General features: G+C 37.3%; 3 protein-coding genes across 10 annotated transcripts in view; 2 read left to right on the top strand and 1 right to left on the bottom strand.

The window, feature by feature from the left end:
* LOC142975112 (uncharacterized) overlaps positions 1 to 850 on the top strand; it is a 47365-nt gene extending 46515 nt beyond the window's left edge. For both annotated transcript variants that reach the window (XM_076117802.1, XM_076117810.1), the window contains exon 13: positions 70 to 850. In XM_076117802.1, coding sequence (XP_075973917.1) covers positions 70 to 447 — 378 coding nt within the window. In that variant the 3' untranslated portion in view covers positions 448 to 850. The remainder of the gene's footprint in view (positions 1 to 69) is intronic.
* Positions 851 to 939: 89 nt separating this feature from the next.
* capt (adenylyl cyclase-associated protein 1) overlaps positions 940 to 18306 on the bottom strand; it is a 39498-nt gene continuing 22131 nt past the window's right edge. For 4 of the 7 annotated variants that reach the window (XM_076117872.1, XM_076117822.1, XM_076117865.1 and 1 more), the window contains exons 2-9: positions 17695 to 17936; positions 15364 to 15449; positions 14717 to 15099; positions 12512 to 12661; positions 11917 to 12092; positions 6714 to 6920; positions 3265 to 3408; positions 940 to 1974 (exon numbers count right to left, since the gene is read on the bottom strand). In XM_076117872.1, coding sequence (XP_075973987.1) covers positions 1885 to 1974; positions 3265 to 3408; positions 6714 to 6920; positions 11917 to 12092; positions 12512 to 12661; positions 14717 to 15099; positions 15364 to 15449; positions 17695 to 17727 — 1269 coding nt within the window. In that variant the 5' untranslated portion in view covers positions 17728 to 17936 and the 3' untranslated portion in view covers positions 940 to 1884. Of the gene's footprint in view, positions 1975 to 3264; positions 3409 to 6713; positions 6921 to 11916; positions 12093 to 12511; positions 12662 to 14716; positions 15100 to 15363; positions 15450 to 17694; positions 17940 to 18306 lie in introns of all 7 variants that reach the window. The other 3 variants (XM_076117855.1, XM_076117847.1, XM_076117830.1) reach the window with 1 other exon arrangement.
* LOC142974819 (uncharacterized) lies at positions 3883 to 5477 on the top strand. Its single transcript, XM_076117398.1, has 5 exons — positions 3883 to 4050; positions 4129 to 4254; positions 4339 to 4549; positions 4618 to 4895; positions 4963 to 5477. Exons 1-5 carry the CDS (start codon positions 3883 to 3885, stop codon positions 5293 to 5295), a joined length of 1116 nt encoding a protein of 371 aa, XP_075973513.1. The 3' UTR covers positions 5296 to 5477.

The raw sequence follows: 18306 nt of genomic DNA, 5'->3' as shown, positions 1-18306 counted from the left end.
AGATTTTCTCTGACAGAAGTTTACACTTAGTACTTTTCATGTTTATTAAGTAAAATATATCTGTTACAGGAATCAGACAAATGGTACGTGTACGGAGTAACGAGCAACGGATACGGGTGTGCACGAGCGAATCGTCCTGGAGTATACACGAAGGTCTCTCACTACATAGACTGGATAGACAGCATCATTGCCATCCACACTCCCGTGCAAAACTATACCACCTCGGACGAGGATGTTGAATCTGATGAAGAATTCTACGCAGATCTTGAAACAGCTGAGAATAGAAGGGCGAGCAGAACAGACACCTGCAGAGGATTCAGGTGTCCGCTTGGCGAATGCTTGCCCGCAACAAGCGTCTGCAACGGATTCCTCGAGTGCTCCGACGGCAGCGACGAGTGGCAGTGCAGTAAACCAGCGCCAAATAACTCCAGCCTAGACCCCGACTAACGTCACGCATTTAAGAAAATTATATTACTTGTAAGCCAGTACTTAGAGTAGGGTAAATTTTCTAAATTCGACTGATATTTTATAAGCATATCTGTAAGTTATCAAGTCTCTCTTTAAGGGAAGTATTCCATTGCTATAATATTGACATTTCAAGGGATAAAATTCATATGATGCTAGACAGTTGCTACGCCATAATTATGATATAATGTTATTTGGGCTTCTTTGTACATATAGATGTTAACGTTTGTGCCCAAATTGTTTTGTTTACCACTGCACGATTATTTCTTAACTGAATTTATTTATTGAAGCACATGGACTGCCTTTTCCGTTTGAATTATTATTGAGACATTCAAATGGACGACGTAAGCCATGTTAAGAATAAAATAAAAAATGTAACGAATAATTTATTTAGTTTTTATTTAATATTCCTTAGCGAGATCTAGAAATTACTACTTCAATGCAAAAAATAATCCTGAGATAATTAAAAATCAATAATCTTAAAAATAATTTTAATCTCTCGACAAATAAATTAACAAAATGCAAACGTTCAATACAGCATTATATTCTTCAAAATAAGGATGATTATAATAAATAATTAGCAGTTCTTACATATTCACGATGTCAGCAAATTATAATTATGAATCATAATAATACAAATTACACTGATCTACAAATATTTAAGAAACATTAAAAATAATAATTACAATCACAAAATAAAATAGCATGTCCTAAGTTAAAATATTAGATGGGTAGAATTTCCCATTAGATAGACATTAATTTAAAATAATGTAATGATTGATCACATAGGAAGTAATACGATAAGAAAATTAGACCTCATCCGTGTCAAGCGTCGGGGTTTTATCATCGCCCATTATTAATACAGATAGCAAATCGAGAATGCGAACGTTTCTTACAGTTGAAACTCGAGACAGTCACACACCTTACAGCTAACTTAACTAACTCCCGTACCGAGCGGTACTCCAAAGATTATTACCATTGTTGCCATTGTAGCCTTCCTCACCATGCTAATGTCAAAATCTCAAAATATTAGTGTAAGGAACATCTTTACATTACACACAAAGGCCAGTAAATACTTGAGTTATAGTTATTTCTACGTCGTATTTGATTTATAATATGTATTTAAATACTACAATCGAGCGTAATGAGCAAGAAATGAAGACAGTTCTTAATTAAGATGACCGATGCAAGACTAAATGATCGCACGTCGAACTCGAGAACGCATCTCGTACGATTGAAGGTGGTTTGTGCTTTACAGGATACTTGGAGGCGAATCGTGGTAAGTGAACTAATATTGAACTAGACCGTGCAAAGTATTATCTTAAGTAAATAAGGACTCGCCTCGCCTCGAGCAAGTAACAAAGCTATGGGTCGAGTGAACGAGGCTCAGTTCCCGAGTGGTGTACGAGCGAGTGGCGCTTAGCCCGTGCTCTCGACGGGCGTGGTGGTCAGTCCGCTTCCCGACTTGCTCAGCACTGTCTTGAACTGCTCCGGCACTGGGTGCTCCGCCTGCACAATATTACACATTATAATAACATGATCAAGTTTTATTGAGTGAAGTTATATTACCTAGTTATTGGCAAATATCATAAAATTATTTGCCAGTCGCAATTGGAAATAAATGACGCCTCTCGCAAATAATATTTCCATTGCAATTACTTTTTACGATACTTATTAGCAAACTATGATCCAGATCAAAAAGCAAACTATGGTCAAGAACAAAATATAACCGAAAATAAATACTATATTAATTGCACAGAAATTACATTTTCAATGAATGTAAGGTAATATTATACTCTATGTAATGTAGTAAAAATATGAATGACTTCGAAATGCAGCTTACTTATGCGTTTTTCACAAGAACGAGTGAGCTGTGTGTGTGTGAAGGGCAGTGACGAGTGATGGGCGGCTTATGATAAATGGTGAGATGCTGAAGCAGTGTGACAGACGACATGACAATAGTTTAATTATGGAAGGTGATAAGACAGGTAACAAAACGTATAACGAAATACCGAAGCACAGAGTGCTTAGTTCTTGCGTACCCACTGGAAGACCGAGCCGCGAGCAAAGCTAGTCTTAAACAAGCATCGTACATTACCATATTATTCGCGAGGGACGTCGTATTATTTTGTATTCTAAAAGCATGCAACCATTGTAAACAGCATATCATTCTGCTACAAGGCGTCACTTCCGTAAGCCTCTACAACATACGATAAGAGAAGCATATAGCAACCGTTATTATGTTTGCATGACGACAATTTACGATGAGTTCGTTCTGGTAAATCCTTATTCATAGAGGATTATGTGACTCATTTATTGGTCAATGTTTGTATGTGAGATAAGAGAAAATTGCTGATCATATTTTGTGTTAATAACAATGTTAGTTTTGAACTACGAACTTAAGTATAAGCTACACACAAACACATGCACTACAACTGCACATACTAGAGCGAATCTCACTAAATTAAAATATGTGTCAAATAAAATTACAGCTCTTCAAAAAGATAAAAGATCAGAAGCTCTTCTACTACTGTCATCTGCCGTCGACCGGCTAGCTGTCGAAAAATGTTGTTTGACAAATGACAATCATTTCAGCGCCTCCAGCGGGCGTCGTAGAAACTATTTTTGCAGTATATTTTCTACGTTAAACTTTAGCTACTAGAAAGTACCGACTGTACAGAATCATGCTACAGTAACTTATTCAAGACTTGTATAAATAAGGATTTACTCAAATATTAATGAATGCTTAAAGCAATTGTTAAATGAACAGTTTAAATAGTAGTCATTATGTGTACTTACATAGTCGCCGTTGCCTTTGGGCACGAGCACGTTCATCTCGGAGGACTTGGAGCTGACGATCTCCACCTCGAGAGACTCCGGCGACAGGTAGATCTGACACCCGTCGGTCTTGTCGATAGACACTGTTGGTACCTTGCCCAACACCTGGTGAACAAACTTGTATGTTAGCTAATGTTAACAGTTCAACTTGACTACTACTTCAAGTACTTTAAGAAATAATAACCAAATACATTTGACTAACGGTTTTTCTTGTTGCAAAGCCATAAATAATACCTGCTAATATAGTACGAATCAATAGGTTAAAATATGAAAAAAAAGATTATTTTCGTAAGTAATAATCATAAAATTATAAAAGATTCGTTACGGAAATTACTTTTTATCTATGCAGTAAGAAGGTTTAACCTGACAGAAAACTATAATAGAAGAATAAAACTTGTCAATGCCCGTGACAGACCAATGTCAACAATTCAAAATAATTTCAAAATGACATAATTTCAGTCATTTCGGTCGCGCAAGTATTTATAAAATATTTTTTGTATTACATTATACTTTTAGATGTTGACTTTAATTATAATTTTGACGACGATTATATCGGCTATCCGGTTGAGAACGTTCATTATGGAGTCTGATGATGCCACGCTTACTGTGCACGGAGACGAAGCGAACGGTGTAGGAGCTCATATGAACGTGTGGAACAATTTCATGGATGAATACCTCATGCCTTTTTCACATTACATGATTAGTGTATCGTATGCAGCGTATTTACGAATGACACTCATGAACGTGGTACGTTCAGTTACACTTTGCTCCATACATTTTATGTAGCTTGAAGCTTCTAATTAAACTTAGCCGCTTTCTCCGCAGACAGTATTTGCTCTAAAATACTTGCCAGCGGGATTCTACATGTACAAGTTCATAAAAGATATGTATTTGATGTCGCGGGAGAGAATTAAAAAGAAACAAAGTGAAATGGAAGATATTCAACTGCAGGTTGTACGCTAACTTTCCGCAGGGTACAAAAATATAGAAAAAGAAGTACAATAGTTTTAATAAACACATGGCTGTTTTGTATAGATCCAGATAGTGAACACAAAGCTGTGCGTGCGAGATGCTGAGTTTGCTGAGCGTGCGGAGGAGCTACGATGTAGTGCAGAACGTCTGCGACGCGCGCGTGCTCGCGTGCGTGACGTCATCGCGGCTGACGATTCCTTGCGACGAACACTCGCTAACGCCACTCATTGGGACACCGATGAAGTTAACTTACAGTCTCCACCACGAGAAGAAGGTTACTTGCGGCGACAATTGTTAATATTTAAAATTCTTGATCATTCGTTAATTTATGCGTTATTTCAGAACGCGACATCGTCGTAGAATTGTTGAAGGAATTAAGACAAGATCGTTTAGCAAAATCCGATTGGTCACCAGAGCAAGGCAGTGATAATGTGCAGTCGACAGAACCGAACACGCCGGAGAATAGCGAGTACTCGTCACTGAGTGATGCCGACCTACGACCGGATTGCCGCGTCAAAATCGTCAAAGTTACCAATGTATACAAAGTAGCCTATCTAAAACATTACATGAAACAGAAGAGGCTACGAAGGGCCAATAAACAGGCAATGTTAAAGAAGAAGGTCAGTATTTCTTTGTATATTTTTATTGTCTTTAGTTCAAATTATAATTTTGCTTTGTCTAAATCAGATGGAGAGCATTAAAAAGCTTTTAGAAGATTGGCAGAAGACCCTTAATATGGTCGTAAACAGTAAATTGACTATACTGAACATGGATCCACATCCTATGGATGTGGCTTCACAAGAAGCTATGGGCGATTACTCGAAACCTCGTGAATCAACGGACTCTGACAGTGATATGAGGCACAGCTGGCCAGACATGTACGACGAGTATAGTCTAAGCTGGGCACAGAATCCGTACAAGCCTTACGCCTATAACTATGAAGTGAGTACTATATATTCATTCCTATTCCATAATACTCGAGTGTATAAACGAGAAACAAAACGAACAGTAGAAGATTAAGGCCGGATCCGAGTAATCCTAACGAAATTGCAAAAAGGGGATGAAGTAATCACTACGCTTTTTGTGCGCGTTAATTTATCCCTAATACGCAAATGCCTCGAGAAGATTGGTAGGTTTTTGCCCCTGTTTAATTTAAATAATGAGGGTTAGTACGCTGTACTCCATGTTTTTAGGACGTTCCTGACACAAATGTGGCGAGGGAGTACTACGACTCTCAAGACTACGGCGACGTGAAATATCCGACGCAACCCGTGTACTGCGACCGCAACAAATGTACAAACATGATGTCGATCATCGAAGAGACCAACAGTCAGATTGCCATAGAGGAGGTCAAGAGCGAGCCAGAGGATCACGAACACGATTACGATCATTGTGACGTCGTGGTACTGTAACCCTCTAACATTATATTTTTAATGCATACAATGTCTGGCAACAAATTCATTGTTTTATTTTTTTACGCGGAACAGCTTTATGAAATGAGAACCAGTATTTTTACATTTTTCATAGCACAATTCCCTGAAGTTAAGCCGTAATAACGTTGTTGCTTTCTACGAATAAAAGAAGAGTAATGTTTCCCGCTTATTACTTGGAGTGTCTGAATATTTAATTTGCTTGTAAATCTCCTCCGGCAAATGCTCGGTTAGTGCAAAATGAAATGCGTTCGCATTACATGGCAATCCCATATGTACCGTAAACGTCGAATTAGTGTCAAACATCTGGCGCTCCGACTCAACCGCATTGCTCGGCCATGCGCGATGCTAACTCAATATTGTCAGATATCCTACAACTTTATAATAAAATCTTTGTCACAAAGAAGCTTGTAACATAGTTATATGCACGTTTTATAATTAAATTCATATAGTGAAGATGATAATGTCGTCCATGACATGCTAGTAATCCGCTCAAAGGAAAGGAGCTCCTTTTTAGTACCGTGCAGGTATCGCACTAAGCTTAAGCTATCACGCGTGGTCCCACAATAGTATACCATTTCATTGTGCTCAGAAGGAAACCGACGATGTGTAATCTATTGTCTGCAACTATTTTCCGAATACCAAAAGGCTTTTAATCGCGGTAAACAATACAACGAGTAGAATGGCACCCGTAGGCCTAGGATTACGCTAAGACAAATGAAGCGTGGGAGCGGTGACTTTTGTTGTACTCACTAAAAAGGAATTTACTTTTCTATAAAACATTTTCTCTGAGAAGTAAAAGCAATTCTGTATAATTTAAAGAATTAACAAAACGAGGCTTTGACGTCTTAAAAGGTTTTAGTGCTTATTTTTATAACTTTTTATTGTTCTGCTCTGCTACTACTTTACCTAATATTAGGTAAAACATACTTGTATATTAAAGGTGACTAGAGTTCTACTACATAAAACCTGTTCACAAATTCCTTTAGTTCTATTCATACAACTGACCTGCATCTGCACAGACTGGCAGTTAACAAACTCGATGCTGGAGACGAGGTTGTCGAACACCACGGCGCACTTGGTGCAAGAGTCCAGCACCACGCCATTGATCTTGCCGCGCACCGTCAGCGCAGAGTCGCGGCAACGGAACATGTACACCACGTTGTTCATATCGGCGTTCTCAACTACTAGGTTAGAGTTGCCTTTCTGGTATTCCTGTTGACAAAATATACACATTAATATGGTTCATGCTGACTCTTATTAATACTATAGGCTTTCATAACTTTTAAACTCTCGCGTTGCATGTTTAATGTATAATCGAATTAACGCGAACACGTATTTTACCTTAAAAGACATTTTAAGGTTTGGAGTTAGTGGAAATTTGTGGTCCTTTGACTCTTCACAGATGTCGAATATTTTTTTCCGTCCTGAAATAGTCATTGACGGCCACATTTTAGTATTTGAGTGAGAGTTGAAGGTGAGTAGGTAGTAACGTTCTTTCCAGTCTGAATAAGGCTTCGAGAAATGTAGGTGTAGGTATAGCATTGTATCATAAACATTCTTTGGGTATCCTTTTGTAGTAAGATTGAGCGTTATTTATAAAATATAGCGTTTGCCGATTCCTGACGATCGTGCCTAACATAAACACTAAATCGTTATAATTATATAGGTAAGTACGCGTAAGTAAGCGTAAGTAAGCGTAGTAACTAAGCGTATCATCATCACTATCATAAATGATATCAAAAGGCCGCCGGCAAGTTAGCAATCTTGAGAAAAGGATTTACGTGTTTCATAGGTGTGGATTTTGAATGTGGGACATAGTGAGTAATCTTACTAAGTGTTTGTAGGTCAAGTGTCATGCAAGCTTTACCAACGCATTTCAAGACAAGATTAACTTACTGACATATGTATTGTTACCTGTTGCACGAAACGATCCGTATTTAGCTCACATCTCCCCTTTTTTATCCAAAAGCAGGGTTATAACACTAATATGGGTCGACAACGACATTAATCGACATTGCCGTGTGGTAAAATCGAATAGTGCCGAACTGACACGAACATACCAATACAGCGAAAATAGATAACGATGTATCTAGGGATAAAATGAAAACCGATTTCAGTATAGGAATTGAAGTGGCGAGCCGACAGTGTGAATAGCACCTCTGATAAAGCGGACTCAATATTAATTTCAACGTGTGTGCAGTCACTTCTTGATTACCTACTAAACTAACTTCCTAATAACCTTACTTCGGTTGACCACTAACCATACCATAAGAAGCTGATAATTCGTGCATAATAGTTCCTGTATGTTAATAAATATCGTTGCTCGGCTAGCTTGACATCGGGTTTTTAATACGTTGATCCTGTTCTAATGGGAGTTTTCATCCTTGGATCCCGTAAAAACCTTGTCCGTACAATTATAAAAATAATATAATTGGACAATTTAGTGCAGTCGTTCTAAGTTTATGCCCGTACAAATAATTAGGTGATTCATTTTTATATTTATACTAGCTGACCCGACAGACGTTGTCCTGTCTAATAAATTAAAAATTAATTAAAAAAACATTGTCCAGCGGACAAAATTGTGAATCTAAACCATTCTCAGATCCCCTTGAACACACACAAAAAATTTCATCAAAATCGGTCCAGTCGTTTAAGAGAAGTTCAGTGACTTACAGAAGAATTATATATATAAAGATATAGATAGATTACAACAACATCCGACGGTATGAACTTTGAACTATTCCCGTATTCATTGATTAAGGATACGAGTAAACTAAGTACAGAGGAACGCAAACTCATATTCTACCGCGAATCCTCTTTGCAAGGATTTGCGGGTACTATAAATACAGGGTGTTATTATAGAGACGTGTGCGTGCTATTATCGAAACTAGGACAAGTAGTTCGTTATCGCAATGAAATTCATCGATGGAGAATTGATAATTAATTGTGGTTTAATTGACATACATATTAACAGTTGCAAGCGTGCCACTTCAACAAACGCTTCATAATTACTGGCAATTATCATGACAATAAAATAAATACGTACATCATCAGGCAAACCACGACATATACGAACAATAATCTAAAGCTGAAGAGTTTGTTTGTTTGTTTGAACGCGCTAATCTCAGGAACTACTGGTCCGATTTGAAAAATTCAGTTTTAGATAGCCCGTTTATCGAGGAAGGCTATAGGCTATATATCATCACGCTAAGACCAATAGGAGCAGAGTACGAGTAAAAAATGTTACAAAAACGGGGAAAATTTTGACGAATTCTCTCTTATGTGACGCAAGCGAAGTTGCGCGGGTCAGCTAGTATTATATAAAATATAAAGAAAAATAAATCTTACAAATCCAATAACAAAATGGGTTTGGAAGATCAACCATCTATCGTAAATATTTATTTGTATAATAAATTGCGACTTATCGTAGAACGTACATTCAACAAAATATATCGAAAACAAAGAACGCCCGCATTGTCTTTTCGGAGGGAGAAAACCGCCTGATAAAAGATAAGGGGCGTATGAACTTGCTCTGTGTAATTAGATCTTGAAAACACATTTTTTTTTAAACCATTCCTGTCCCACTGCTGGGCAAGGGTCTCTTCCCAAACGACAGGGAGGGGTTAGGCCTTGAGTTCACCACGCTGGCCCAGTGCGGGTTGGGGACTTCTCATGCCCTCAATAAATGTATTAAACAAATGTTTAGGCCTGCAAGGTTTCCTCACGATGTTTTCCTTCACCGTTAGAGTGAACTTAAACCACTCGTTACACTAATATAATTAAAAGTAATACCTCATTGCCAAATGTTATTCGTTAATTAGCGAATACACCCACCTAATTAGTCGAACAAATACAATTACTATACATGGTCAACCTTTTTCGCCTCCATTGTCTTATTTCATTACAATTATCGTCTGTATTTTTATATAATATAATATAAGTAGAGGCACATAATCTATCTTACTAGTTTACCAACGTAAAAGTTTGGATGAGTGTTTTTTTCTTAATCACACTTATACTCTAATGAACGGATTATGATGAAATTTCATACACAGATCAGATAAATTTAAATATAACCCGCATGAGCATTATTTATCTTACAGACAACTAGTGAATTTCAATCATCAATTTGACGTTGCAGTACGTTGTAGCTTTGAAATAACTGATCAATATTACTCACTCTCATTTAAGAAAAGAAACAAACATCCCCACAGAATATCCCCTCCTGGATTAACACATTTTTTAGCCCAGGAAATGTTTTCATTCAGCCGATATTGCGGGCAGAAGCTTGTAGCTAGGCATATAATACACGTACATTTTGACGCCTATGCTGAGTTCTGTATGGAGCTGTAGAGATAGCAACGTACGTGTGAACTTCCGCGTCAAACGTGAAACCTGAATAATATGCCGTTGATGTACCGATATCCATTTAGGTTTAAAAACGATATACCGCTACGATATACGGTTTACTACTCTCAAGTGTTAAGAATACAACTCATATCGATATATGTCTTATGCCGGGTTTCTGAGTACATTTAGCGGTAGTTTATCTATTCAACAACGTTTTTTTTTACATAAGCTCAAACGTTATTGAATAGATAATCTACCGCTAAATGTACCTCAGAAACCTGGGGCTTAGGAATACTCCAATCTCTATTAACATTTTGGGATAGGTAAGCACCATGGCGTGGTTAGTTGGTAAATTTAATATTTTATACTCATCACATTTATCTTGGAATACTTAATTGCATAGATTTAACTTATAATTTGAGACTTCTTATTAAGGGATTTTTTTACGTCGTCAAACAAATTTATTCCAGAAATAATTTAGTCACACAACTATACTTATTTAAGCATGTTTAGACGAACCAAAATAGCACTTATTTATTGTTAACAGAGACTATAAAAAGCTTCCTATTACCTATGTATATAAACTAAAAATAGATGTGACTTCGTAAAAGAAACCTCATACCTAAAAGCTGGCGAAAATAATAAAATGCGGTTATACTTGTAATAGCACCCGGGAGAACTCGTGATTGATTACATTTTATTACACGTTTCACGTAACTCTTCCTTGTGTAACGCCTATTTATTTAGTCATACGATCCTTTTATACTTTTGTTGCGTGAATTTACCTTCGTATGAAAAAAACTGGAATATTTTATCTATAGGTACTAATATTATAAAGCTGAAGAGTTTTTGTTTATTTAAACGCGCTTATCCCAGAAACTACTGGTGCGAATTGAAAAAATGTTTTACTGATGGATAGCCTATTTATTGAGGGAGGCTATAGGCTATATAACATCACGCTATGACCAACAGGAGCAGAGTACCAGTAAAAAATGTTACAAAAACGGGGAAATATATGACCCATTTTCTATTATGTGACGCAAGATAATTTGCCCGGGTCAGCTAGTACATAATAATATGATACTTACTGGACTAATTATCAAAATTCTTTCTATTCTTAATGTATAGTCTACGTAATCCGGGATTAACCTTTAAATTCTAAATACATTTTGTGTCTAGAAATCTTTCAATGCAGGCAAAATTGCGAGTAGAATCGAATGTTTTATCATATTTACTTGTATGGTAATGTGTGTTTTTCACTCTTGTTATGACGTCAACGATAATATACCTACAACTAAATACATGATCTTTTTGTATGATTCATCACTGCGTTGACTCATTGGATAAGACTTTTATTGAAGGTTACTGATAAACGTAGGAACATGTTAAAATGTTCATGAATCATGGTCTTTTTTGTTTCAAAGAATGACCTAACAAGGGAATCGTCATAACGAATTCGTGAAATATTATCTTACTGGAATAGTAAACGCGAAAATTGGTAAAAATGTTGTATATTAGGTTTAGGTACAGGTATCTTTTTTACCTAAAGGGTACTTTAGTAAATTGTGGCACAATAAATCGTTTATAACCTGGACCGACACAACATTATTTTCCCGGAAAGTTCCTTTACGCGGATTATATCGTGTACAGATAGGAATCCCTTTACCGACTGATGAAATACATTCAACTTTAACGCTGTAGCTCGCCTTTTTAAGTTTAAATTACAGATACTTTTCTAATACCTAGTTTTAATATCATAACATATCTACTATAATATACGAAGCTTTTATATCTATCTATATGGAGACGTGATATTGAAACCGGCTGTTATCAAGAGAGAGTATAAAATAGCACTTACAATGAGCCACTTCTTGCCGTCGCGGGTGAATACGGGCGGCTTGTCGAGTGCTCCGGCGCCGGGCGTGGGCAGCTGCTTGCCGCCGCGCGCCGCCGGGGCCGCCTTGAACGGAGCCGGGCCCGTGCGCAGTTGCGGGTTCTTGTGCGTCTGCATGTCTGGAGTTACCTTACGCAGACCTACACAGAAAATAATAGGTACATTAGAACTATCCCAAAAGATCTCGAGATCACTAGCAATGACTAAGATATACGATGAAAACGTATGGTAACTTAGTTGTTATTCCATTGGTCTGATAGCATCGCATAAGTCTCTGTTGAGAACTAAATATTCAGCATGATTTACTTAGCCAAGACGTGGGCTCGAAACGTACCACTGAGATAAGGTAACTAGAAAGAACTGACCATTTTACGACTTAAGACCAAATCCTGAACTCCGTAGGTTGACAGATTTTACAGAACTAATCAACTAATTGAAAAGCTTATTCCTCCTAATGTAAGATATCAGCAAGTCCAATTTGTAGGTTGATAGTTCTACATGAACTATCAAATAATCACATTTGCTCTAATGTAAGTTATCAATAAATGTGTATACTAACTGCTAGTAATGCCCTCGCCCTGGTTGATCTGCGCGAAGAGAGCGCTGCGGTCGTCGATGGACAGGTTGTCGAAGTCACCCTCCGGCATGAGCGGCGGTGGTGGCGGCAGACCGCCGGGGGGTGGTGGGGGCGGAGCACCCGCACCTGTACCTACATGACAAAAAATATATACATTTTAGTTATCTCACAGAATATGCAACCGTATTGGAGTAAAGGGAATTGAAATCGGTATTTTTTTTAACTCGAAATCAAGAAATGTACTTCTATACATCTTATATCTCGTATCATATTCCATCAGTAGGCTTTGAAAAAAAGTTCGTATAAATAAAACAGTCTGAAACCTTTCTTAAAGATTACAAAACTGTTATTTTAAAACTAAAAACAATATCCCGTATTTTGTACGAAAAGCTCTTGATGAATTAATTCAACCTTTATTCACGCGTTTTAATACAGTTCAAAGAGCGGAAACTATTCACGAAATGTCCATTATTCGTAACCTCTAATCAGAAATAACAGAAGTTTATTTTACGTGAGAGATTTGTCGTGTTTAATTTAGCGCGCAATGAGTAAAGCTGGCAAAGGTACGGAGTGTTGAGGCGAGAGGTCAACTGCTGGATTAAGATGTCACTGTGAATTATGAGAAAACGCCTGAAACATTCTGATTACGACTACAAATATTTACAGACAAATCAAAGGGATTGCTTGACATTATTGTATTTAATTTGCCTTGGTAGAATTCTCGTTTAAGTTTTAAAGGAGTGATGTTAAATTAATTTTGTAATTTTGTAGGAGATTTATTAACAGTCGGTTCAGAGTTTGAAATTCTAAGAAATTAATGACCATGAAAGTCTAGAGTACCCGCAAAATGTGTAAACTCTGCACTTTTCTCTCCATCTCCTAATAATATCCAAGCCCAGTATGTACAGAATAAACTGAAAACGTATCCAGATTAAACGAACTGTGAATAAGTAGCAGACAGCGTTTAAACGGCAAAAAACCCTTCTTATCTGTAAAAGACTCGAAATTGAGCCATCGAGCCGGGCCACACTTGAGACAGTCGTTCGTCACAAGTAGTAACTGTAGTGTATTACTCTATCACAGACTTCGCTTTGATCATTTCATACATTCATACCTAAAGAAATAAATTCAGAATATATATTTTTTTCTTTCATAAATTTGCTCGCTCGTTTGTATAAATAAGGGGAAAATGAGTAATATTTTTTATAAAGCCGCCTATACGAGATCCTACCTGTACGGGTCGGTTTATCGAAGCATAACGTTTAAGCCGGTTAGAAATGTGCCACCAAATTAAATATTTGCACACGCCTTTGTCTAATATTGAGATAAAGAATTACGAAACCGGTATGTTTATTTAAATTCGTTGTTTGTGACTAATCGCGAGCTGTCAACCTCGAATAAACTCTAGTTCAATCTTAATGGAACAACAAAAAATATTTTGTTCTAAAAAGATCGTGTTAATTATCTCAGAATATAAAACAGGTACAACCAAAATGAATACTGGTACAAAGCTACAAAAATTTAATCTTTCCCTTACTAAATTCAAAATCATTTATTTTAGGGACGTATATTAAATTTGAAGTTACCGGCATTATTGAAATATCTTACATTATTGCTCCACAATTTAGTTTAATTCGTGTTCAATATTAGCCTCACATTTTAGAGCAACTCAAAAGGTGAGAGAACACTCGCATCACTTAACCGCATATTAAATAATTCACGTCTACAGGCGCGCGTGTCTGCTTCAACGAGGGACCATGACCCGACTAATGAGGCTTTTATTAATGTAGCTCTTTTCTAAAATGCCTAAAAACATCAGAATTTTGTATTTAGTATTTAAAAGTCTTTATTGCCATATAATTGAATGTTATTTTATTATTAGTCTGTAAGTAGATTAACAGCCATAATACAAAATTATAAAGTTTCAACTGTTTATCTTCCCACGAAAGTTATACAAGCGCGGTGGTGCTGACGAGTCTCTCAGGAGGTTTTGCACGATAGTTATCATGCTTTAATGAGCGTAATTTTTCAACTCGCAATGTTATTGTACAAGCGGTTACAAAACTATACATATAAATCTAGTTGAAAATACCGGGAGCAAATTCCATCTACTCCGGCAGGAATAAAATATGATGCACAAACAAGGCGACACAGTTTGTAGAGCAAATATGTGGAGTAAAAACTCACCGGACCAAACGAGTCCAGTAGTGTGGTACTGCTTGACGTAAGCCTGCAGGTCTGAGAGCAGCTGCACCCAGGCGCGGCACCACTCTACGTGGTTCTTGTCTTTTTCCTTCCAGTCCTTGAGGACTCTGTTCGTGTAGAACTGACCGGCGTCGTTCATCTCCTTCACATAAGGAGCAGGGGTGGGGGCCACTGCCACCCAGCCTAGAGCGGGAATGCTCTCGGATATAGCCGACAAATGGTTGAAGTAAGTCGACGCACGGTTCTTCTCACGGAACTGCTGGATAGCAGATATCTGTTCGCTTGTCGGCGCGAGGAGCTGCATCTCGTCGGCCTGAGATGGCTTGCTCCTTGTTGTAGCCAGCTGAATGTAACGGAGCTGCGCCCTACGAGCAAACAAAAAGATGTGTAATTATAGAAATATCGAAAATAGAATCAATATTGGAAAACTATATCGAAAAGCATATTTAAGAGAAGTTCTCAAACTCGAAACAGCTGTAAAGTTCGTGGTTCTATTTAACTACAAAGTTATAATAACATCTCTCGGGAAAGTTTGTCAATTTATTAAGACGAATCCGCCAAGTATGCGAGACAAACAAGTTTGTTGTTGGAACAGAAATACAGAACTAGTATAAATAGAGGTGACATACTGGAAAGCGGCGTTGACGAGGTTGGCGTGAGTGGCGACATCACCGCCGATCTGCTGTGACAACTGCAAGTATGTCTGCAGCGGGCCCTGAGAACAACACAAACAGTTATAAAACCAATTCTTTTAAATTCTACATCCTTGAAAATCTCTTACTGGGATACGAGAGTGCACCAAATCAAACACGTACTGCGATACAAGCTTTCGTCACAAACACATTCACGTCTAGAATAAAGATGCGTTTGAAAATGTTTCAAATTGAACTTAAGAACTTCTTCGAGCTGGTGGGTGTCATACTACACTTTTCACAACTACGCGAAAGATCGAAAGTTAGTCCTTACTTTACGTGGAACAAAGTCTTTTGTCAACTCATACTCCAAATGAACGCTAAATTATCCCTTCTGTTGGACGTAAAACATCGACAATGAAATATAAATTTTATATCAGCACGATACCAATTAAACCGCATTGTTGTAACTTTATCCCCAAGTGAGAAACTACACGTTTCATGAATCTCGCAGTATTCAATTAATATTGATAAACTGAGTTCGTTATAATGGAGCCTACTACGAAAACTGTATTCAGAGTAACTTTACATTGAATACCTGTAGAAGCTTTACAACAGTATTAACAATTATTATATCAAAAGAACGTTACAAAAACACTATAACAACAATAACCGTTTAACATTTTGTCCCTATTACGTAACCAATAACCGAGCTATCAACTTTGTTATGAAAATGGAATTTAGTTTGTAACATTATGCCAAAGTTAATATATTTTCTGGACAATATTGAAAATCAAATATCGTTTGATAGTTGCGTGCCTACAAAGGCAATACATACATATTTTAATTTTGTTTTACCCTTACGATACAAACGAGTTCATTAATTTGGGCCATATTTATCTACTTTATGTTTTTCTTTTATATTGTAAGCATGAATTAAACATTTCTCAACACTGGTCAATTGGGCTCGTAAATTATTTATTCATTGAATTCAAAGCAAAATGTCTACAGTGACAACATTCCAATCTCCTTTTTGTACAATTACAGAATTTGTACCTTAAAACAATTCAAATTGACAAACGAAATCGAGGTGGCTATTCTTTTCTTTTATTTGTCGTTCACAAATTGGCGAGGGTCCTTGGTAAATATAAACAGACACTTGGACAATACGACTTGATGCGACACTTAGCATCTAAAGTAAATAGATAAAAACAGTGTTTACACGAGGCCGGCTATCTGACGGAACAGGGGAAATTGAGCGGTAAGATATTTCCTGGCCGCGTCTGCGGCTTGCAGCGATACGGTGTCAACCAACCGTTATTAATTGATACTAGCACACAACTGGGACCTTTAACAAACTACCGGCCGACATTGTTTATCATTTTAACCTCAAAAGCCCACACATATATATACAGCCCTTATTTAAACCATTTTCTTGTTAAAGCTTTCACCGCTTTAGAGGTTGCGGTCAAGCAAAATCTGGTTAGCTGTCGGCTCACTTATTAAAATTATTACATCTCGCCTTTCTTACGGTATTAAAGAAGTTATGTCTACCGAATATTTCATATAATGTTTAGCAAATATGTGAACTCGTAGTCAAGTTGTTATTTGCAAAGATTTTATGGCTTTAAGATTTCTCATTTGGACACTTTCGTTTCTACATTATAAATCAATCCTATTTGGCAAAAAACAAGCCCAGCTAGAAACAAGTTTATCTGCGGTTCAATGTTCTCAAACGGCCAGATAAGGATTAACTTATACTGTAATGTTCTTAGTAACGAGTCTCGTTTTTGTAATGAGACTATTGCAATACGCTTATAATTTTTTGCTCTCGTAGTCGTAACACTAATAAGATCATTAATTCCGCATAAGGTATGTATGCATGGTTGCTGCACATCAAGATCTTAAGTTGATACAATTGTATTTATAATGCGAATATCACGCCTTTAAAATTTAATTTATAGTCCATTTGAAGATCATCCAAGCCGTAAAAGTAAAATCTTTTTCTGCGGAGTGTTTAATGTTCACAAGCTAAATCGGAATCGCGAGCAATAACGACAACAATAGCTTGAGAACGAATATGGGTAGACGTTATACTCGTACAATGCTGGATTTCAGTATAAATCCTTCCCGTGTGTGTTTTTTATCGGATTTACCATGAGCCCTCACGCAATTGAAGAATATTCTATCTTTACTATTATATACCTATATCCAACACTGATACCTTTTGTTCTTTTTCTGGGCCTTTCTTTGCAAATCCTATCTAAACGTGATACTCAGATTGTTTTTCATTTTATATGTTATCTTGAAATGTAACAATTTTAGTACCTGTACGATGTCCTGGTAGCCGTTGACACTCATGTTGTCTGTCGGCTCGAACTGGGGCGGTAGGGGTGGTGGTGTTGGTACGGAGACGGGAGATGGCGCGGGCGACCGCGGCGGGGTGGGCGTGCGCGCGCGCAACACCGGCAAGCGTTCCAGTCGCGAGGTGACGCGCTCCAATCGCTCGATCAAAGCCTCGAGCTCGGACGCCGGGCTCTGAGTCACTGCTGCCGGCTCGACCTCACTGGCTGCTGCCAAACAGGAAAAACAATCAATATTGTATTTTATCACAAATATTACCGTAAGGAAGTACATTATAATATGCTTCATTTAACTACATAACTCAGCAAATGTGTTATTTTTATTTTCCTTATTTTTTAAGCTATAAATAGGGCACAGTTTGCAATAAACCAAAGAGTTATAGCGATTTTATTACTTCTAATATCCGTAAAACCCTCAAGGTGTTTGTGGATCGATTGGAAATTATAGTAGCGTCCACCACATTGTAGAGTTTTCTACGTAATTCCGTAAAATAACTGGCAAGAAAGCTGGCCGTAACAATATGATTTCGTAAAAAAAAGTATTTGAAAACAATTGCTATATTTGTACAAAACACGA

Source organism: Anticarsia gemmatalis, chromosome 1 (assembly GCF_050436995.1).
Source record: "Anticarsia gemmatalis isolate Benzon Research Colony breed Stoneville strain chromosome 1, ilAntGemm2 primary, whole genome shotgun sequence".
Lineage (NCBI taxonomy): Eukaryota > Metazoa > Arthropoda > Insecta > Lepidoptera > Erebidae > Anticarsia > Anticarsia gemmatalis.
This window is presented reverse-complemented; position numbering and strand designations above follow the sequence as displayed.